A 24,010-nucleotide genomic window follows, 5' to 3' on the forward strand; every position below is an offset into this window, starting at 1 on the left:
CCCTATTATCTTTTCTAGATGAACTATACTAAAATACCTTAGCTATGACTTATTTCCTGTTTCCTTACAGTAGACCAAGAAACTAAAAATACTCACTAGACTCTACTTTTTTCCCAAATAACTCATTTTTCAGTCCCATCTAATATAAAAACAATTTCTTTACTGACAAGCCTCTATTCACATTTCCAAAGTGGACACAACTCACAGAAATACCTTTATTTTTTTTGCTCATATTTCACTGTTTTTCATAATATTTAACTAAATCATCTAATTCCAATACAAGTACAACAGGTTAGGATTATACAGTTCAATCGAAGCAGAAGAAGTATGTAGATGTACTACAAAGTAGCTACATGACACAAACACTTCTCACTGCAGGTAAAAGTCCTGCTCTACAGAGGAAATGGAGTCCATTAAATTGAGGTTCACTGAGAGATTGCTTCTCCCCTCCCTTCTCCCTAAATATGTTAGTCACATCATTCAAGACTTGATCATGTTTAGCTACCCTTAAGTTACAGGACTTCATGAATTCCTAAATGACCCCCCATCTTTACCACATTTCCTCCAACAGTTTCTTAGCCCTAACCAGCCACCTTGAGATATGCCAAAACTGGATCTTAACATCAGGAATGATACTCTTGTTGGGGCACTTTTGTAGCATCTCTAATGTTGTTATTTGCATGCTTTTTCTCACCCACTGAAGCCTGAAAACGTTCATTAAAAACCTTATGAAAGTATTCCCTATCTTAACTTCAAAACTGGAACTATGTATATAGTCTGGCAGAAATAGTGGAAAAGTCTTCACACATCCATTTAGGATGCAGGAAGAATTTCAACTATTTTGGAAGAAATCTTCGATTTGTGAGATCATATGCGTGACTGAGACAAGGTCTGCAAATAAGCACATCCTGACAAATATATCTGCTCATGTGAACAACTTAAATTTATCCTAACGAATTAAAGTATTCCATGTACAAAACAAAGCAAACAAGATAACTGCAAGATTAAGATCACAAGATATGTGAGCTGGATTTTTTTCCTTCTCTAAAAGGACCGCTTGAGGACTTGTCTGAAAAACCACTGAAAATATTTTGGATGTTATAAAAGATGCTTGACAGATTTGATATTTTTTCAGAAGAACTTTTCCAAACCAGATGGGAGCAAAGAGTAGACGAGGAACCTCTTTTTCCAGTTCATGAACATCACCTAGTAAGTAACTGGACACATTCAGAAGAACAGATTCTAAAAATTCCTTTACATGATTTCTTGGAACAAAAGATCTAATATTTATTAGTATAAACTGTTGATCAAAGTTGACCATTAACTAGCTTCTAACCTTTCCAACTACAAATACTTGAGAGCTGGGATTCTTGGTGTTTGTTAACATCAAAATTTTAACAATGCATCTGTCTTAATGACCTCAAGTCTCTTCTCAGTTACACACCAAACAGTGTCCAAACAAATATCCCTTCATTGCTGACTAAAAACAGTCTTCTCACTGAGGAACTGATATCTCAGGCAGACATTTTTGTCAATCAAAGGGCGCATTACTGTATTTCATTTTTAATTTTTAAAAACTTCATAGCAGTTGTGTAATTTTTTTCTACTGTTGCCTTCTATAAGTGGCAAAAATACTGATTTTCTACTTATAATAAGGAAATCTAGTTTCTTTTGGAAATGGATTTTCAATTTAAAAAGTAATGTTAAAAACATATTAACATAAACGCATGTTAAAATTACAAGCAACATAAAATATAAAATTCCAGGGACACCTGTGTGGCTCAGCCAGTTAAGTGACTCTTGATCTCAGCTCAGGTCATGATCTCACAGTTTCATGGGTTTGAGCCCCACAAAACCCACAGTTTTGTGGGTTGTGCATTGACTGCAGAGCCTGCTTGGGATTCTCTCTCTCCCTCTCTTTCTGCCCCTCCCCCTGCTCACATGCACACACATTCCTCTCTCTCAAAAATAAACTTTAAAAAAAAGCCAGAAAATTAAGAAAATATATGTAAAAAATTCCATCTAAAAAAATTAAGTAACTGATAGTTCTGTGATTATAAGACTAGGGCAAATCATTAAGCCAGTACCCAAATAATTTCAGTACAGAAAAAAATAGCCTACAAGATAAAGGCAGTTCCTTACCGTGCATTCAAGACCACTCTAATTATCTTCTCAATCTCTTTCTCACCACTTTCCTTCATCACAAATTTCACGTTCTAGCAATATCCCACACATAAAAAAAAAATATGTCCACTCTATTATCCATATCACTACCACCACCACACCCCAAACACACACCTAAACATCTAACTTGAAATCTTACCTTTGAAAGATGTACTTCATGAAGGTATTACCTTCCTCAGAAAAAACTTCTCTTAGCCATGTCTCCTCAGACTATTACAGTCATGTCTCATTGTTTTACATTTCCCATATGTTTACTTCATGTCTCTGTGTCATTTTGTTAATTCTCACAATATTTCACACTTTTTCATTATTATTATATTTGTTAGAGTGATCTGTAATCAGTGATTAGGACTTGCTGAAAGCTAGATGATAGTTAGCATTTTTTTAGTACTAAGTATTTTTAGTTAAGGTATGTACTTTTTTTAGACAATACAATCACACACTTAACAGACTACAGTATGATGCAAACATAACTTGTATATGCATCGAAAAACAAAAAAATTCGTTTGACTTGCTTTAGTATGATACGTGCTTTACTGTCTGTAGTGGTCTGGAACCGAAGCTGCACTATCTCTGAAGTATGCCTGTATAAGTTATTTGAAACTGTCTTATTCTCTATATCATCTTTCTCTGTTTCTCAGCATAGTTATTCAGTAAGTAATTTTTCAAAGAAAGACTCTCCTATGTTTTACTTGACTACTTTGTATCATTTACCAATGTTAATTACATTTTACTTTCCCCTTACCCCTTCATGAAGTTTCCTTTGTACATATATCTACACTCCTGATATTCCTCCTACTCCTCGGTAACCATTCCCTTGATTCTCTGTAACCATTTCTTAATGGCCTTTGAGAGCACTTCTGTTCCCCCCCAAACATGTGACCCAAGATATTATTTTGGTCATCCTTCCCGCACAATCTTATTCTTTTGAACTAACCTACTCAAATTATTTCACTACCATAACAAACACAACAGCAGTAGCCAAGACGTCACTTCTATACAGCTGACATGTATGTCACCGAATAGCCATTTAAACCTGGATATTCCATAGGTACCCATGGTGAGCAACCTCTAAAATACCTTCTAAAGAATCTTGCCTCCTAGAATTCCTGCTCTATATAGTTCTCTCCCACACTGAATAGAATTGTGTTACCAACAGATTATTACAAAGATGACAGTAGTGTGACTTCTGAGGTCAGCTCATAAAGATTATTATGGCTTCAACCTTGCTAAGATCATTTGCTCTGGGTAAAGTCAGCTGCCTCAAACACCCTTATGAAGAGGCCCACCTGATGAGCAACTGAGGCCTCCTACCAACAACAAGCACTCGCCTAGCACGTAAGTGAGTCACCTTGGACGTGGACCCACCAGCTCCACTGAAGCCTTTGCCTATTCAGTAACAGACATCTTGACTCCAACCTCATTAGAGACCTCAAAGCAGAACCACCCAGCTAAGTTGCTCCCTGATTTGATCATAGCAAATTTTATGAGATAATAAATGTTTAGCAGCACTGTCCAACAGAACTTTTTGCAATGATTAAAATGTTCTAGGTCTAATGTTCAATACAGTGCCCACTGACTACATATGGCTATTGAACACCTAAATGTGGTTAGTGTGACTGAAGAATTACACTTTCAATTTTATCTGATTTTAACTAGTTTAAGTAGCCACATGTGTCTTATGGCTACTGTAAGTAGCACGTTTATGTACTGTTTTGGGATAATCTATATACAAGCAAGAGACAACTACCATAGCACCTTAAACTAAATCTGCCCCTTACTAGATCTATTCTCTTCTCAATCTTTCATCTAGCCAGTCAGCCAAACAAACATAATAAAACAAAACAAAGTTGTGCCTCCTCCCTTTTATATTCCCCACCTTGGCAAATGGTACCAACATCAAAACACCCAAGCCAGAAAGGTCTTCCCTTTCACCACCTTTCCTTTCATACTACTGATATTCTCTTAACATCTTCTTAATAGCTCTATTCATCTTTTCTTTTTTATGTATATTGTTACAACTTCAGTTTAGAACTTCATCTTTTCATCTGGATTACTGAAAAACATCTCCTTGTTGGCCTCTTGGCCCCTAAAATTACTTCCTGAGACGAATCCATTCTTCACACTGCCACCTAAATGATCATGCAATGACATAACACTGATCTTACTACCCTTCTGATTAAAGGTCTTCACTGGCTTCCCACAATCCAGAAGATAAAACCCCATCTCCTCAGAACATAAAATAATCTGGTGCTTCCCATCACTGCAACTTTATCAACTGCTATGCCCATCATCAACCCCTCTGCTCTAATCACCTATATGCATTCCTAGAAACCATGAGTAATTCACCTCTGTGCCTTTGATCATATTGCTACTTCTACCTGGTATGCTCTTCCATCCCTCAACAGAAGCATTCACCTCCTCTGTGAAGCTATTTCTGATCTATCCAGGAAGTACTGATTCTTCTCAAGTCCCTACTTTACCTTGTGCACTTAGCTGCCTACATGTTTGTCTCCCTCGATTAATCTAGAACTCCTCATTCAATGCTAATATAGCTGGTAGTACAGCATAGTATTTAAGAATGTAGGTTGCAAAGTTAGACAAATTCAGACTAAAATCCTAGTTTTATCACTCTCTAGGCACACCACTTAACCCTTCTGAGCTTGTTTCTTCCCCTGTCAAATGGACATTTTATAACAAAATGCATTACTTCACACGATCATTCTGAAAATTAAGAAAATAATATGTACAAAATATTATAGTGCCTATTATATAACTTTTACTCAATAAATATATCTTGGGTGGAGAGATTAATGATTTGGTTACTACCTCCTAGGTAGGTAAAAAAATGGTCAGAAAGGTCAAAATAGAAGGTATCGTATCTTTGAAATAACTTACGAGGTTACTCTAAAAAAAAAAAAAAAAGAAAGGTAATCCAGGAAGCCTACTGGGTATCTATGATGTGGTTAGAAAAGTGCAGGACATGGCAAAAGGACTCAACTAGAAATAAACAAAAGGTTGAGGAAGAGCAGAGGTTCTAGACAGCATCAGATAGGAGATGAGAAGCCTGGTGATGACCATGAAAGTAAAAACTGCATGCAAAAGAGTATGACGGAGAAGGTAAGAGATGATAAGAGATAGAAAAACACAAAAATTTCAAAGTGGAATCAATCCTTCCAAGCAATGACAAGATCTAAGATGTACTCATACTGATAAAGCTCGCAGGATAAATCATATGAAACTGCAAATGCTGAACTGCTTTTGACTAATAAGATGGATTGGGCCTTTTTTAAATAATAAAATACAAGTTTGGGGATGACCCATGATTCTATTTTACATTCTACCTTTTGCCTTGTGTGCCAGAGACAATGGAAGGGTCTTAAGACAATTTGGCAAAATGAAAAATGGTATTTCTATTAAAGTGTCCTGTAGGGGCAGCCTGGATGGCTCAGTCCACGCAGCATGCAACTCTTGATCTCACGGTTGTGAGCTCAAGCCCCAACTTGGGTGTACAAATTACTTGAAAAAAAATTTTTTACTTTATTTTTTTAATTTACATCTAAGTTAGTTAGCATACAATGCCAACAATGCTTTCCAGAGTAGATCTCTTAATGCCCCTTACCCATTTAGCCCATCTCCTTTCCCAAAACCCCTCCAGTAAACCTGTTGCTCTCCATATCTAAAAATCTCTTATGTTTTGTCCCCCTCTCTGTTTTTATATTATTTTTGCTTCCCTTCCCTAATGTTCATTTGTTTTCTATCTTCAAGTCCTCATATGAATGAAGTCATATGATACTTGTCTTTCTCTGAGTAATTTCACTTAACATAATGCCCTCTAGTTCCATACACATAGTTGCAAATGGCAAGATTTCATTCTTTTTGTTGCCAAGCAATACTCCATTGTACATATATTATATCTTCTTTACCCATTCATCCATCGATGGACATTTGGGCTCTTTCCATACTTTGGCTATTGCTGATAATGCTGCTATAAACACTGGGGTGCATGTACCCCTTCAAATCAGCTTATCTGTATTCCTTGGATAAATACCTAATAGTGCAATTCCTAGGTCATAGGATAGTTTTGTTTTTAATTTTTGGAGGAAGCTCCATACTCTTTTCCAGAGTGGCTGCACCAGTTTGCATTCCCACCAGCAGTGCAAAAGAGATCCTCTTTTCTCTACATCCTCGCCAACATCTGTTGTTGCCTGAGTTGTTAATGTTAGCCATTCTGACAGGTGTGAGGTGATATCTTATTGTGGTTTTGATTTGTATTTCCCTGATGATGAGTGATGCTGAACATTTTTCATGTGTTGGTTGACCATTTGGATGTCTTCTTTCGAAAAAGGTCTATTCATGTCTTTTGCCCATTTCTTCACTAGATTATTTGTTTTTGGGGTATTGAGTTTGATACATTCTTTATAGACTTTGGATACTAACTCTTTATCTGATATGTCGTTTGCAAATATCTTCTCCCATTCAGTCAGCTACCTTTTAGTTTTGCTGTTTCCTTTGCTGTGCAGAAGCTTTTTATTTTGATGAAGTCCCAATAGTTCATTTTTACTTTTGCTTCCCTTGTTTCCAGAGACATGTTGAGTAAGAAGTTGCTGCAGCCAAGGTCAAAGAGGTTGTTGCCTGCTTTCCCCTCAAGGATTTTGATGGCTTCCAGTCTTATGTTCAGGTCTTTCATCCATTTTGAGTTTATTTTTGTGTATGGTGTAAGAAAGTGGCCCAGTTTCATTTTTCTGCATGTCGCTGTCCAGTTTTTCTGGCACCCTTACTGAAGAGACTGTTTTTATTCTCTTGCATATTCTTTCCTGCTTTGTCAAAGATTAGCTGGCTATACGTTTGTGAATCCATCTGTGGGTTCTCTATTCTGTTCCACTGATCTGAGGGTCTGTTTTTGTGCAAATGCCATACTGTCTTTATGATTACAGCTTTGTAATAGAGCTTGAAGTCCAGAACTGTGATACCTCCAGTCTGGTTTTCTTTTTCAAGATTACTTTGGCTATTTGGGGTCTTTTCTGCTTCCATACAAATATTAGGATTGTTTGTTCTAGCTCTGTGAAGTATGCTGGTGTTATTTTGATACGGATTGCACTGACAATGTAGACTGCTTCGGTACTACTGACATTTTATAACAATATCTGTTCTTCCTATCCAGGAGCATGGAATATTTTTCCATTTTTTTGTGTGTCTTCTTCAATTTCTTTCATAAGCCTTCTATAATTTTCATTGTATAGATTTTTCACCTCTTTGGTTAGTTGTTTTTTTTAATTTAATGTTTATTTTTGAGAGAGAGAGAGAGAGAGAGAGAGAGAGCGAGCGAGCGGGAGAGGGGCAGAGAGAGGGAGACACAGAATCCGAAAGAGGCTCCAGGCTCTGAGCTGTCAGCACAGAGCCCAACGTGGGGCTCAAATTCGCAGAGTTTAAGATCATGACCTGAGCAGAAGTCAGACACTCAACCAACTGAGCCACCCAGGGGCCCCATGGTTAGATTTATTCCTAGGTATTTGATGGGTTTTGGTGCAAATGTAAGTGGGATCAATTCCTTGATTTCTCTTTCTGTTGCTTCATTATCAGTATATAGGAATGCAACGGATTTCTGTGCATTGATTTTATATCCTGCAACTTTGCTGAATTCATAGTTCAGTTCTAGCAGTTTATGGGTGGAATCTTTTGGGTCTTCCACATAGAGTATCACATCATCTGCAAAGAGTGAAAGTTTGACCTCCTCCTGGCCAATTTGGATCCCTTTCATTTCTTTGTGTTGTCTGATTACTGACCCTAAGACTTCCAATACTATGTTGAAGTGGTTCAGTGGTAGAATTCTCGCCTCCCAATAATATGTTGAATAACAGTGGTGAGAGTAGACATCCCTATCTTGTTCATAACCTTAGGGGAGAAGCTCTCAGTTTTTCCCCATTGAGAATAACATTACCATTGGGTCTTTCATATATGGCTTTTATGATAAGGTATAATCCTTCTATCTGTACTTTCTTGAGGATTTTTATCAAGAAAGGATGCTGCATTTCGTTAAATGCTTTCTCTGTATCCATTGAGAGGATAGTGTGGTTCTTGTCCTTTCTTTTATTGATGTGATGAATCACACTGATTGTTCTATGGATATTGAACCAGCCCTGCATCCCAGGTATAAATCCCACTTGGTCATGGTGAGTAATCTTGTTAATGTGTTGTTGGATCCGATTGGCTAATATCTTATTAAGGATTTCTGCATCCATGTTCATCAGGGAAATTGATCTGTAGTTCTCCTTTTTAGTGAGTTCTTTGGTTTTGGAATCAGGGTAATGTTGGCTTCATAAAGAGAGTCTGGAAGTTTTCCTTCCATTTCTATCGTTTGGAACAGCTTCAAGAGAATAGGTGCTAACTCTTCTTTAAACATTTGGTAGAATTCCCCTGGAAAGCCATCTGGTCCTGGACTCTTGTTTTTTGGGAGATTTTTGATTACTAATTCGATTTCTTTACTGGTTATGGTTTTAATCTTTAAAAAAAAAAAGGAATTACTACTTCAAATTATATTAAAAGACACTGAATAACCTTCTTTGGCTGAAAATTCAAATTATTTTATACTTTCTATTTGTGTTTGAATTCTGACTTTACAGAAATAATAGGTACCCAAAATTATGTGCAGTAGCAAATACAAAACTAAAAGTCAAAAAACCTGCATTTGCAACCTGGCCTCAAAACACTACTAGCTGGGAAATACTGGTCTAGTCAATGAATGGCTATGCATCTAAGATACTCCTCATCAGTAAAATGGAAATAACATTTGCCTTGTGGTATTGTTCTCTGCATTTAATAAATGCCTATAAAGCATTTAGAATGATGCTTGATAAATGGAAGCTGTTACTGTTACTAAGTGAGAAAATAATCATAAAAGTATAATGTAAACAACTACTAGTATTATACAAATAAATATATGAAAGTGACAATAATTTGATTTGTTAAATGTGACAAGACTGAAGTGAACTATACTGCTGTGAGAGAACAATCTTCCCATTTTTAAATACAAAAAATTAGCATGGGCAAATATGTCTATAATAACCAGATTATTAACCAGATTATGAATTAGTTGTTTACCTCCTTGTTATTTTTTCCAGTCTGATTTTTCACCTTCAGAAACCCTCAGAAAGTAACAGAACATACTCCAGACTAGTCATATAGAAAACAGTAAACTTTTCAAGCTGGATAAGCAAAGGTTTCCTTATTGCTAACAGTGTGAGGAAGCAATGCTAGCTAAAATGAGATATGGTAAATATTTATGCAAAATTAACAGACCTTTACCCCACAGGGAGGCCGCAAGCCTGGGAAAAAGCCTCTTCCCAGAACGCAGCTAGCGGATGTCTGCAGATCTCCCTAAGGGCTAGAAGTCTCCACATCCAGAAGAATGCTTCAAAGGGCATTGCTTTTTTGCAGGCATCCTCTCTGCGGGTTTTAAACCTAGTAAAATTCTCAAATTGTAATTTCCTAGCCGTTTTCTACTTAGAAGAAGTACTTCTTCAATACAAGATTTCGTTTGTAGGCTTCTTTTTTAAATCAACTATCTGCCTACCTCAGTTCTAGATTCTCTGAGGTTACTAAGACAATGCAAACAAAACAAGACAATTTATAGTTAAAAATGACTAGGTTTTAAAAATACACTTAAATATCTCTTAAGCAAATTTTCTTTCCAACGTTATGGCATAAAAAGTGGCTGGACTAAAACTGATTTGTGCTGCAGAATTTCAGTAACAACAACAAAAAAGTCATTTACAAAGAAAAAACAAAGATTAAAATTAACTCTTTTATGGCTCAGAAGATAAATCTAGAGCTTTAGCACAGAAGTGTTTACATCTTTCTTTGAAAGGTAGAAAATACAAAATGAATGATAAAGAAGGAAAGATCACTATTATAACAAGAAATCTTTAAAAGAAAAGTATCTCCATTGCCACTTAACCAAAGACTCTTGTTTAGGAAAAACTTAAACCCAATTTACTTAAATCACTTACACTTCACAAAGGCCTGATCACTTAGTATTAGAACCATTCATCTGCAGCCTTTTCTTCCTTGTACTCAGTGTAACAATTTTTTAAGACCCTTCTCACTGCTTTGTGCTTACAATACAAAAAAAAAAAAAGCACAAAACTTGTTTTAGATGGACCTTAAACTTCTTAAAAGAACTTTAGAATAATTATAATGGAAAATGATTTATAAGCAACATATATTAGGCTTCAAAAAAGTCCAGTGTTTACAGATGTGTGTATATTTAAAGCAATGAATAAGAAACTAAAACACAATGTAGCCATTCTTTAGAGGAAATGAGACAAAATCCCTCATGTCAGCAACCTGGAAAAGGGAGTAAGTGAATAGGTGATTAAAAATAGAAAGAATAAAATATAGTTATAAAGTTATAATGCAAGACAACACTTTAATCGGTGTTGTTGAAGACAAAATCCACTTTCTGGGCTTCATCCAACTGATTCAAGAGATCGACTGATTGATCCAGATGAGCCAATCTGAGGCAGCGTAAGCAGGCCTGAGGCCAGAAGGCCAAAAGAAAATGAGCATTGGGATCATAATCCCAACTCTTTTGCTTAGAAACTATGTGACTTTAAGCAAGTAAGTGAATGCCTTAAAACCTCATTTTTCTGTTTTAACATGGGGACAACAATATTTAACTTACACGTCTAAGAAAATTAAAAAAGACAATGCACAAAAAGTTTCTAGGACAGTGACTAACACTTAATATGCAGTCAATAAACATTAAAATCCTTTACCACATGCCAAATTTCTTTGTAAGACTAAATTTCATCTACTTTGAAGTGTTCAGTTTTACCCACAGTCACCTTTCTATCTTTCTTAAGTATAAAGTACTAGTACACCAAGCCATCAGGATTTAAGCATTGTCTTGCTAAACAAACTTTCCAGAATTTTTCACTGATCAAATCAATATACTGACCATTGGATGTACAAAGTATAGGCTAAAAGGCTGCTAGCACCTTCAAAGAGGTAACTAATGAGAGGGTCTCCTTCAAATAGTGACTAAAGCAATGCCTAATCAATAAAAACTGATTTCTCCCATTTAAAAGCAATGAATACCTAAAGCTTCTTAAATTTCACCTGAAAACACTGCCCTTTTCACTTGAGGTAACTCACCAAAATATAATTAAACTGAAAAATAAAAAGGAAACATAAAAGGACAATTTGTGATGGGAAATAATTTAATTTGCAAAATAAGATAAATTTCATCAGTAATAATTTATACAACTATTTCCCCAAAATACACATGACTTCTGACCTTAATCTACAGCACAACTCAATGGATGTCACTCTCATAGGTAAGTTTCTTAGTTGTTAAATATAAATCAACAGGTAGCAAGAGCTCAAAATAACTTTGCCAACACAATGACCCAGGAAGAGCAGCCATTCATTATTTACTGAATAAAGGAATAAACAAATGACCAAATGTTGTAAAGACAGACTGAACAAATTCTGAGGGATCAAAGGCAGATGTAAAAGTTGATTGCCAAGCCTAAAAGTCTTAGCATGTCAACAACTAAAGAGGTTAGTTACTATTTCAGTCTGAATTGAAGGAACTGTGTCTGTGTCTATTCCTCACTTCCAAATGTATCTGAATTCTAAAAACAACCTATAATTTGAAATATGAAGGATCAAGAATATTATCACAGCAAGGAGACAACACCATCACAGCAGGATCAGCAGCAAACACAGGCAAATTCAAAATCCTTATATATGCATAGATCAAATTTTAGGAAAACCTAACAGCTACTATAATTTACTGAACTCTAAAGTGCTAGGTACTTAAATATATTCTCACTTAACCTTCACAACAGCTCTGCCAAGTAAGTACTGTTATCCCCATTTTCACAGATAAGAAAACTAAGCTGCTGTTCTGAGAGGTAAATCTGCCTATGGTCTCCCAGATATAATAAGGAGCAGAACAGGTCTGACACGCTAAACCCAGGAGGCTCTTTATTCTGCATCATCCTCAAACAGTTCCCTTCTATTGCTCCCTTTTACAAAAGCTAAATACATACATGCAACATGTGTGTATATATATGTATGGACACACACACACACACACATATAATTAAGAACTAAAACACCTTTTCCTTTAACAGCTGATAAAGAGGACAGTCTCAAAAAGAATTCTGCCAATGGAGTCAAATTAATGTAACTATTAATATTTATCCATATAATATTTCACTTAATTCCTATTTTTAGAAACAGAATTGTACCTTGTATCTTACTGAGCAATAAATGCATGGTGAGAAGCTTCTCTTTTTTTTTACTGGTCACATCCAGGCAACACTTACCGAACTTACTTGTAAACGCTGTCTTGAGAATTCTGATCTTGTAAAGCTTCTAGGTAAAAACAGTAACTGGAAATCACACATCTTTCCCCAAATAGTACAACGAACAAATGCAACCGAAGTACATATATGTTACTGTGACAAAGGTACTGACAAATTATTATCTCTGAAAACAATGGTCTTTCAACTGTGATACAACAGAAAAATAACATGAACAATGGCAAGTCCAAGAGTTAGTCTCCATGGGGAAAATACTATTTACATTTTAAATAGACTATATAGTCCCAAGCAACCAAAATCAGAATCCATTCAATGCCAAGAAAAACTCAAATTTAAATAAAAATTTTATTTACAAGCCAAGGATTTTCTACTGCAGTTACTACATGGATTTTGAAATGAGACTAACAATGTAACTTAATTAAAGAAAACAAACCACTTGGATACCTAGAAAAATCATTTTATCCTACGTGTCTCTATGCCCAGTAAAAGCAGCCCATTAAGAAAACAAAATTAGCTAGTAGTATTACACTAAAATAAGCCACTTTCATCATATTATATATAATAATTTATTCACTAGTCTGTAAAAATCCTCTTTGATCTACAAACTGAAGAAAGGATTATATCTGTTTAATTGCTTCCCACTGTTGATTATATAATACCCCTCTCCCCAAAGAACTTCCTGAAGCTCATGATCATAGATACATAATGTAGAAATGACAAGTAAACACTGTATGCTAATAATATCTATAAAGTCTTGAGTCAAAATGGAGGCTTTAAATCCCTCAAACAACTAAACTGAGCAGTGGAAAGTGACTTTAATTATTTCTGAGCTAAAGTCAGATAGATTCTCTTCCTAACTTTTAGATCATCTTAGCGATCTCCTTAAAGATTGATTGAGCTTTTCTCTGCACAGCAAATAGCATAGGTGAATATAAGATTTTTATAAATGATTTTGATGTTCTTCCTCCAGAGTAAATAACATCACTGACTGGGAATTCCCAGAAGACTTAGAGCCATTAGGGCTGGGATTCCTTTCAATTGGCATCATGCCAACAGAGGCTCAGTGAGAAATGAAACCTCCTGCAAATCAAATCTGTTGCAATGTTATTTTTTCCAGGGGTTAATTACCTGCTTCTGCTGTATACACACACTCTCTCTCTTCTTCTCTTCCTCTCCCTCGACAGTGGAGAAAAGGAGGTGCTGGGAAAACAGATGACATTCTGCTGCTAAGCCTCCTCCAGAAATACTCAAAATGAAATCAAAACAGGTTTCTGGCTGTCAAGTCAAATTCCAGATACACTCCATGAACATCCTCTCCTACTTGACACCTGTCAGTCCCTGGTACCATTACTTCAAACTACTAGACAGAATTTACTAAAGGAAGTCACATGAGACTTTATCTTTCAGAGATAGTGAAATATTTACAGGTGAAATATCAAGAAACTCCTTCAAAATAATCTGATGGAGAAGCAAGGCATGAAAACAGATGAACCAAGGCTGTCCATGCACTGGTAAGTACTGAAGCTAATGATGGGAACATGGAGGTTCATCATACCATTCTCTGTACTTCTGTGTATCTTTGAAATATTCCATTAAAGAAAAAAAACAAACTTCTACAGATTCAAAACAACATTTATGGAGTACTTCTTGTAATAGACTATGTTACTGCTCCTAACTTTTCACTCTCCTCTTTCCTTCCTTGAGAGGTTTCTATACCCTCACCCATTATTATGTGACTTGCAATTCCACCTGTAGGAGGAGTATATCCCCCTGGCACACTGACAGTGAGCCTCACTGTATGACTTGCTTTAGCCAATGATACGTGAGTGATTTATGGACACCATGACTGAGCAGAAGCTTTAAGAGCCACTGCATGTCTGCATGTCTCCTGCTCTCTCCCTCTGCCATTCAAATGACATATTGCAGACAGGGGCTGCTCCTTCAGCCAGGGTTCCAAAAATGTTGCAGCCAATCCATGGTTAACAAGGTGTAATGCCAGCAAGAAATAAAGCAGCGTTTTAAGCCAATGAAATCTGAAGCTGTTGTCATGGGAGTACAACCATAGCAGAAACTGATATACCTATTACTGGCTAGATACAAAGAATATTAAAATGACAGGCTGCTGTATTTATAAGGATGTTTTGGAAGATGGACAAAATTTATCTGTAGTTACCTGTGAGGAGAGTATGAAAAGTGATAGGTATACAAGGATAGAGGTAAGATCAGAAGGAGACTTTATTATTACCATTATATATCATTTGAATTTTCTGGTGTATTTTTTTTTAACCTGAACATTATCTAAGTAGGTGAATAATTTGGACTATGTTCTTCTTTATGATTTTTTTATATTAAAAAAGAACAAAAACACAATAAAGCAAATAGTGATTACTTAAAAATGAATAAGAACTGTTTTTCTACTTCTGAGGGTCTCAAAACTTAGTTGGCAATATAGCTTTAAAGCCTCTTCCCAGAAAATATTGTTAATTTTTTAAAGCAGCAAAGGCTAAAATACAAGCCAAAAACAAACAAACAAAAAAAGCCAAACCAAAAGTATGACATCTGCAATTCAATCAGTTTTCTGATCTTAAGGCTTGAGGAAAGCCAATACAGGATTTTGTATATGACGGCTCCAGCCACGATTTCAAACTCTCTAAACTCTATTATTTCTGTAGGCCAGTGATATTAATGAAGAAGCATGCTTGAACCATAGCTTAGTGAACAAGCCTTAACCAGTACTGTAGACGAGGTATCCATTCCATTACGTTAACCCAGGGATGATAAGATAATAAAGAGTCAGAAGAAAAGAAAAAAAGGAAAAACTCCTAACCATGACTCTCACAGTGATTAAACAACACTTGAATGGCTACATAAGTCAAGGTCCACAGAGTAACACTTTACTGCATAAAAACGTTTCTTGCTTAAATTTAAGCAATATCTGAACATAGCAGTAACTTGCAAATATGATTACGAACATGTCTGCACTATTCATCTTAGGATCTCAAAGCGTCTCACAGACATTAACTTAACCTTCATATCCCCGGAGAGGCAGATGTTATATAACATTACAACCATCCACCCTGCTACTACAAAATATTTAAATACCTCTTCAGCAGTTACTTGCTCTGAGGTCTTGCCCAACCAGCCAATAAAACAGGAAATAAGCTGACAGTGCATGTGCCACCAACAATCTCTGAAAAGATCAAACCTTCACCCACAAGAACCACTTCCTCTGAGTAAACCACAGAGACAGCACAGGGCAAACCACATCATACCAGCTTGCGTCCAAAGCACAGGCAGATAACCCATCTAAAATCAATGGAAAGGTATATTTAAGCCCCTTCATGAGATTTCTTAAACGCATTTAAGTGTACAAATCTTCCTCAACTTACGATGGAGTTATGTCCCAATAATCCCACTGTAAGTTGAAAATATCATTAAGTCAAAAATGCATTGAATACCTAACCTTCTGAATATGATAGCTTAGCCTAGCCTACCTTTGATATGCTCAGAACACTTACATTAGCCTACAGCTGGGCAAAATCATCTAACACATACCCTGCTTCATAATTAAGCATTGAATATCTCACGTAATTTATTGAATACAATACTGAAAATAAAAATTTATTGAATACATTACAGAATGGTTGTAAGTATACTGGTTGTTTACCCTTGTGATCATATGCTGACTGGGAACAGAGGACTTACTGCCACTACCCAGCACTGAGAGAGAACTGTACCAACATATCCCTAGCCTGGAAAAATATCAACATTCAAAATTCAAAGTATAATTTCTACTGAATGCATATTGCTTCTGCACTATCCTAAAGTCTTAAAAAACTACCGTAAGTTGGGAACCATCTGTATTTTGGGGACTTGTTATTCTTCTAATAAGACATAGCTAACTTCTGCATTACATGACCAATTTCATATATAACTTCTTCAGATGCTGATGAAATCTCCAGTTTTACAACAATATAATGTATATTTTGCAAATTCAAAGATGATCTACAAAATCCTCTTTGATCTTTTCAGTATATAAACCTAAAATCAGCATTTAAATGTAATACTTGACCAAAACTGTAGTCTCAGAGCAATACCTTTAAATGACTACAACAGGTTTCAGAACATTAAAGAAAAAGCAGTGTACAAGTGGCAATTAATTGTATGCACTAACTAAACCGGTTTCCTTAGATTTCTCTGTGAATTTCTTCGTGAATTATTACTCACAGTCCCAAGACAGGAAATCTAATTTTTCATTGGCCATTAGATCTGCTTGTCTTTCAACACTGGGAAGCCACCCAGGCCTATCATGTGACTATGAGCTCAAAAACCAGGATTCAGCATTTGAATTAGTAAAAGATCCTGTTTTGGTATGAATCTAAACTGTCAGCTGCATTGGTACATGATAATTCAATAAGACAAATTTAGTGTATTTCTCTTTTACGGAAAGTCAATAATGCATGCTTATGCAATTTAGGCAAAGCCTCTGATGACCTTCAGTACCATCAAGTGTTACCTCCACAGAATCAAAAAGCTAAAAACGATTCTAAAGTACTAGCGTCATCATCTTCCCTTGGAGTTAGAAGCTGCCTTACAAAACCTTTCACACATGGCTTTCTTGGTACTCTACACACTCTAAGTTGCAAAAGTAAAATGCCCTTTGGCATGTTTCCAAAATTCTGAAGTTTGAGGAAACAAAATAATTAGCAAAAGACAAAAGAACAAAGACATCTATTTAAATAATTTTAAACTAAGTTACCATCAATGGAAAAGGTCTACCAATAAAATATTCAAGAGTTCTATAATCGTATGTATTTTATAATAATTTAAATATGCTCTTTTTCCTTCTTTTATGGTTTCTTATCATTAGTAACAGTTCTTATAAATACAGTGCCCAAAAGATAGTATCATTTCAATTTTAACAATAGTGCATCTCACTAAAAACATAACGCTAAGCATCATAGGTCTATTTCTTTTCACTAATATGCAGAAACAAAAAAAATGAGAAAAGTGACATACAGTTTAAGGTGAGGCTGAAAAACTACTGCAGAAAAAAATAAAGGAACAACTTCCAGATATATTGTATCCCACTGCAACAGACATTTTACTTTAGAGTTACAATCACATTTCTTCATTTACTTAAAAGATGTTTTATATTCACTTCTGACTGATTTTCAACCATGGATGCCTCCTAATGTTTATTATTTTTGTTTACTACCCATTTGTCATAGAATCGATACTACTTATTACATTAGGAACACTCATATTTTAAAGAATCACTTGGTAAAGAAGCCTTTTATAACATAAGTAATTGCTTTAGTAATTATGCTGTCTGTATAAACTTATTTTACTTGACTGTGATATCTCCCATATCCATTCTAAAAACTATCTAAAGTGAATTAAAATGATCTTGAGAATCTGCAGCCCTAATTTTGGGCTATGCCTGGAGAAAACTGAAGACCCTCTGAATTACATTAAACTGAAGTTGGAACTTGCTGCGTTAGAATATGGGTAAAGATAAAATACAGAAGCACATCTAAGGAACAAAATCATTTTGCACTACGACAGCAACTGGGTAAAAGTTAATAAAACATTAAGAGGGGCAGGTTGACTGTTAGACAACAAACCGTCGGAAATGCAAAGTGGCTAAGCAAAGAGCAGGGTGGGGGTAAGGAAGGGGTGGTGGTTACCTGTCTAAGCCAGTTAGAGTCCTATAAACACAAAATGGGAGGGCAGCAAGTACATACAAGTAACAGGACAAATCAAAAGTTTGAGTAAAGATCAGGAAAAATTTCCTGACTACATGATCTATCAGACTGTTGTTCAGTCTCGTGAGGAAATGAGAGCTTTATCCTCTAAAGATACTTCAGGCAAGAATGTGTAAGGTATAGAAAGCATCCTATAAGAGAAAAATCTAACTTGGTCAGATTGGAAAATTACGAAAGGAAAGTAAGAAAAAAATAATACACATAGAAAGACAATAATTTAAAGTAAAAAAAAAAGGGGGGGGAGGGGGAACTTGAGAGCCAGAAAATTTAAGTTAAAATCTTGGCTCTGTCTTTTCCAGTTTTATAATCTTGACTTAAATTCTATGAGTTGCCTAAAATATAAGTGAGGATCTGCCCTAGGAAGAGTCAAAAACACTGTAAATGTTAAAGAATTACACTACAGTAAGATATTGTTACATAAATGAGAGTGTTTTACTCAAAAGAAAATATTACTCATTTTAAACTTTGTTCAAATGCTACTACATTTTGAAGACTCTTAATTATTAAGAGGGAAAAGGGAATATTGTCAAATGAGCCTTTAAAACCTCATCAAAACCAAGTTTTAACATACAAGACTGAAAGAAGTTAAGCTCCAGCTCCCTGTTCCTGAAAATGTGACATCGTCTATTTCTGGGAGATAAGCAATTATATGATAGGAAACATTTCTAGTTAGTTTGTTAGACAACCATGAAGTAAGGGTCTCACCAATTACCTCTAGAAAGCCATTAAAATATCCTGCTCTCTGTGACCTATATCAGTTTAGAAGGCAATTCATACCCATTTCTAGATGGCTTTTATAAGAGACAACCACATAGGGTAACCCAAAGATTTTGTTTTCTCTGGAATCATAGTGCTCCGCAGAAAAATACATAAAATCCACCATTGATAGATTTCATCAATGTTTGCTTCAAATTTCATTTTTTAAACTGAAAATTCAAACTTAATTTTAAAGATCCTATGTTAACTCAATGCTATCTACTACATTTTAACAACGAAAAATCACCAATGTGTTAAGCAGCATCACCAGGTTAACATATTTGTGCAATGATTCAAAGATTCTCTTGTTACCTCACTAAATAAATACGAACATCTTACAAATGTGCCATTAATCAGGAAGACTATAGTTCTACATTTTTTAAAAAAAACTTCATACTGTAAATGTTGACTCATGTAAAGGTGTGCAAGTGAAGGTACTATTGGATGCCTGTGTGACTCAGGATTTTATACTGCGCTGGAAGAAAAGAACATTAAACTGAATACAAAGCTAGCACTATGATCCTGGTCCCCAATAACAATTTTGTATTTCTCAAATGACTGACTTCACAAGTAAACATTACAAATAATCTAACCTTGCATATGATGACTCAGGCAACCTTGAAAATATCAGTCATACTGGAGCGTTTTGTTTTCTTTTTTTAATCAAAAGCATTACATGGCAATGATGGCAGAAAAAGCATCATGAATGAAAATGTTAATTACTGGGTACATGCATATGAAGTCAGAGGCTTACACACTCACTAAAACTTTGCTTTAGTTCAACAAGCTCAAACTTTAAACCAGTACAAAGAAAATGCCAATATATCAAAAACCTTTGTTTAAACCAATCAAAATAACAGAATCCATAAGTCCTAGACCAGACAAAGGTCTATTTATTTCAAGTAAGGCCCTGATAACAAAATCTTACCTGTATCGTCCCTGAAAATTCACTGTTCTAGAATATGGCCTGAAATCATTTAGTGAGTCCACTGAAAGTGTGTTCCCTCCCCTCTATTTCTCAGAAGAAATTCCAAGTGCCGTAAGACCCCTCCCTAAACTCTCAGGACAGAAGATGGGCATGTAAGAGGGCTGCCAACAACTAGGATACATTCTGGGGCTGAATACAGCAATCAATGCAAAGTGAAGAACAGTAATCAGATATTTCTGCCACTTTTCAGGTTCTGATTCTAAAAGTGGAAAACTATACATCTCACAGAAGTTACATAGCAAGTCACTAGATGGTATTCATAAGCTGCTTAGAATTTTAAAAAAAAAAAAGCACTATTCATATACACTACATAAAAACAGTAGCTACCATGAACAAAGTTTGGGTTTTAAATTGATGACTGTACCTTTTAAAAAGTAGAGCATGAGGGATCTAGAGAGTAGAAGATGAAGAGGAAGCGAAGGGAGTAAATGAATGTGTTAATTTAACTGCAAAATAATAACAGGATATAACAGAGTTCTGAGTACCCACAGTGACCAATCAGAGCCTAAACATAGCTGAATTCCATCCCAGCCCCAGCACGTCCCTAACACAAGAATAAAACCCTTCTTATCTTGTTCAGCCATGTGTCGCCTGCCACAAACTGCAAAACAGAACAACGCCCAAAACCAGCTAGTCTGATTTCAACTGAGGACAGACAGACTCTGTAGTCAGAAGCACCACAATGAAAGAACTCTAACTCACACAGCTGGCCTGGTGGGTCTGCACACTCTACGAAACAAAGCCATACCACATACAGTACTTCAAACTTGAAAGGATCTTTAAAAAGCTACACTGGCACTGTTAATTTGCTAATAGCTCAAGAATCAGCAAAATATACCTACAGTATACTGGAACTGGACAGTGAGAAAAGGGGATGAGGTAGGTAGAGGGGAGAAGCTAGGAACTAGTCTATGCTCGTAACTTTGTTACCCTAGGAAAAAAGTAACACTAAACCAGCACTGCGAAAGTTCACTCCAATATATACTCAAATCAGGGACAGCTACTCTTCTAAGCACAAATGGACATGTGATACTTAGAGAGTAAAATGTACATAAAGAAAATGTAATAGTCACTTAAGAATAATCTTGTTAAAAACAAACAAACAAACAAAAAACCTAGAGTAAACTCCTAAGATACAGGTATTCATACTGTCTCAAGCAATGCATATTAAATTAAAAGGTTAAGGGGTTGTTTGTTGTTTAAAAAAATATATAGAAGATCAGCCAGCACCTGAACTAACTTAAGGATGTTAATACCCAAACCAATCTGCAGATTCATCTTAGTTAGAATACTCATTTTTTAATCCTTTGTGCCTAGCACAGTGCCTGGCAAAGGACAGACATTCATTGCATGCTTATTGTATATTTATACCTCATCTAAGCTATGGGGGAAAAATCCCAAGATTTTATTTCCAAGATAATGGAAAAAGGAGGAAAGAAATCTGAGAAGCAGAGAGGAAGAAAGGTTATCAGGTGGGTACTATTAGGTGATTTTCATGTGAAATGAGTTGGTGACCCTAGGTTCTGTTTCTACAAAATTAAACACTGCTAGTGCCACAATAAGAACTACCAACATTACATTAGTTCCTAATAAGACTTCTTGTTTAAAGGCTCAACAGAGAGAGCAAGAACTGAATGAAACAGGAAAATAAAAACAATTACCCACACACCCGTTAAAGTGATTTCTCAGGAGCAAAACACCCTGAAAGGAAAAAGACTGGGGATGATTCAAGGAAATTAAAATAACCATTGTTGCTACTCATGATGCGGGTACAACTGGAAAAGTTGAAACCCAAAATTCGTCTTTAAAAAAATATGCTAAGAATACAGTTTAAATATTTAATGGAATCTTTTAGGTGAACATTCACGTGACACTGGAAAGCATCAACAGGAAGAGGAAGTTCTGTTTCTGGAGTAGCTGTTATGGTATGATAATGGAATTTGGCCCTTTTAAAATCAACAAATGAGTCTTACGTTTGGGTGAAACTCTCTTATTAGGAAATTCAACTATTTTCTGCAAGAGCACTACGGCTGCGCTTTTCATCAAAGTGCTTTCTTTGGCCCCCTAATTCAGCCATTTGATCTTTTTTTTTTTTTTTGATGATGTAATAGTTTGAATAGTGATTAAAAAAAAAAGTTGACTGAAATTTGGAACCAGCACACAACGTCATAATGAAATAGAGAAATAAAATACAGTAGTGGAATTTATCATTTAAACTAGTATTCCAAAGAAAACTCCTTTAAGGGTAAAGAAATGCCTCTTAAGCCACACAGTCTAGCTCATTTTATCAACCACCAGCAACATAGACAGGACCTATAAAGGACCCACAGATCTCAACAAATCCACCTGCCACGTCTGTACTACCTAATTCGCTTTGGGTTTGTATCTCTTAAATGTAATTGCTTCTCAACGATAAACTACTAAAAATGCAGCAATTGAAATCAAGCCCCTTGACTTTCCCTTCCCCCTTTCTTAGCTCCAACAAGAGCCTGTGATTTACTAGTAATTTCAACATTCTGCAAAATTATTAGATAATCAACGCCAGGCAGGTCAACATTCAAAGATCAAGTTCAAAAACCACCACGCAGCAGTCTCAGAATGAAGTTTACAAACAGCAATTCCTACAATCTAACAGGGTCTAGAGGACGGCAGGGCAAGAGTAAAACTGATGATGCATCCAATAAATACCCCGGCCGACTTCGGGCACTGACCTTCACCCAAAATGACCTTCCTCTGGTTCCAAGACAAGAACAGAATCCCAATACACACACCAGACAGAAAACCACCATCATAGTTTTTACCTACCCTTCGCCAAGAATCTGGAGAAAAGTTTCTCTCCAGGTTAAAAAAAAAAAAAAAAGCTACATTTCCAAATCCAATCAACCGGGTAACTTGGCAGCAACCCCAGACTAATTGCGGAGCTCCTAAGCCACCCTCTCTTATGCCTGTCAACTTCACTGGTCAAAGGCAATCGGCTATCGCGGACTCTCTGCTAAGGTCAGGCCGAATGCAGGGCAGCTGAGCGCAAGGGGGGAGCTTCATACCAACCTGTCGGTGATAGTAGACTGTGTGCCGCTCATTGGGGCCCTTGGCGAGAAGTCCTTCTTTTATCCAACTTGCATTTTACAGTAACACCTCCACCCCACCCCCAGTGCTCTGGGATCAGGCCCGACTCCGCAAGGGACACAAAAGTCCGACTCAAAACTCCATTCAGTCATCTAGAACGGCCGCCTGGAAGGGGTCAAGGAACGGGGATGTAGGTCGAAGCAAAACAGAGTATCTCCCCAAAACAACCCGAGAGAGTCTGCCGGAAGGCGAGTTCTAGGGCTAGCGAGCGATCCTCGGGAAGGCACAAGGAGAAAACTCCGTCACGGAGGGAAGTCGGCGAGCCGCAGCGAAGGGGCCCGGGAGTCCCTCCGAGGCCGGGGCGGGATCAGCTCGGGGCTGGGTGTCGGCTCCTCCTCCGGAGTCTCGGGGGCCCGCGAGTCCCCGCCGCCTTGGGGTCGGCCGCTGTGGTCTTAGCTCACTACCGGGGGCTGCCGGCCGCTCGTGGCCGCAGCCTAGGCAGCGTCTCGGGCCGTCCCGCGCCAGGCTCGCGCGGCCCCATGTCCCCGGGCTGGGGGACCCCTCTCGTCTTCCTCGCCGCCCCCACCAGGCTCCGGGCGCTGGGACGACCGCGGGCGCCGGGGGAGGAGGTCCCGCAGCCTGAGGTGACAGGAACCAGGTCTCTCAGCGCCGCGGGCTGCTCCCCATCCCTGGGAGGCCCGGACTCTTCCGCAGTCGGCACGGGCGGCGGCGGCGGCTCCTCCCCCGACGCGCCGGTAGGCGGCGGTTCCCGCGGGGGGCGGGAGGTTCCTGTCCGGGCCGGCCTCGAAGCACTGGCCCCGGAGGCCGGCGGCGGCACGACGAGGGCGACCACTCGGAGCGCAGGACTGGCTCACCGGGTCTCGGGGCCCTCGCGGGAGCGCGCCCGGCGGGCG

At 37.3% G+C, this 24,010-nt stretch overlaps 1 protein-coding gene across 4 annotated transcripts in view; it reads right to left on the reverse strand.

Annotated features, from left to right (window-relative positions):
* The window catches only part of ARHGEF12 (Rho guanine nucleotide exchange factor 12), a 146,786-nt gene extending 122,797 nt beyond the window's left edge, over window positions 1–23,989 (reverse strand). For all 4 annotated transcript variants that reach the window (XM_029956769.1, XM_029956771.1, XM_029956770.1 and 1 more), the window contains exon 1: window positions 23,079–23,989. In XM_029956769.1, coding sequence (XP_029812629.1) covers window positions 23,079–23,110 — 32 coding nt within the window. In that variant the 5' untranslated portion in view covers window positions 23,111–23,989. The remainder of the gene's footprint in view (window positions 1–23,078) is intronic.
* Window positions 23,990–24,010: the final 21 nt, after the last annotated feature.

This window comes from Suricata suricatta, chromosome 11 (assembly GCF_006229205.1).
Source record: "Suricata suricatta isolate VVHF042 chromosome 11, meerkat_22Aug2017_6uvM2_HiC, whole genome shotgun sequence".
NCBI lineage: Eukaryota > Metazoa > Chordata > Mammalia > Carnivora > Herpestidae > Suricata > Suricata suricatta.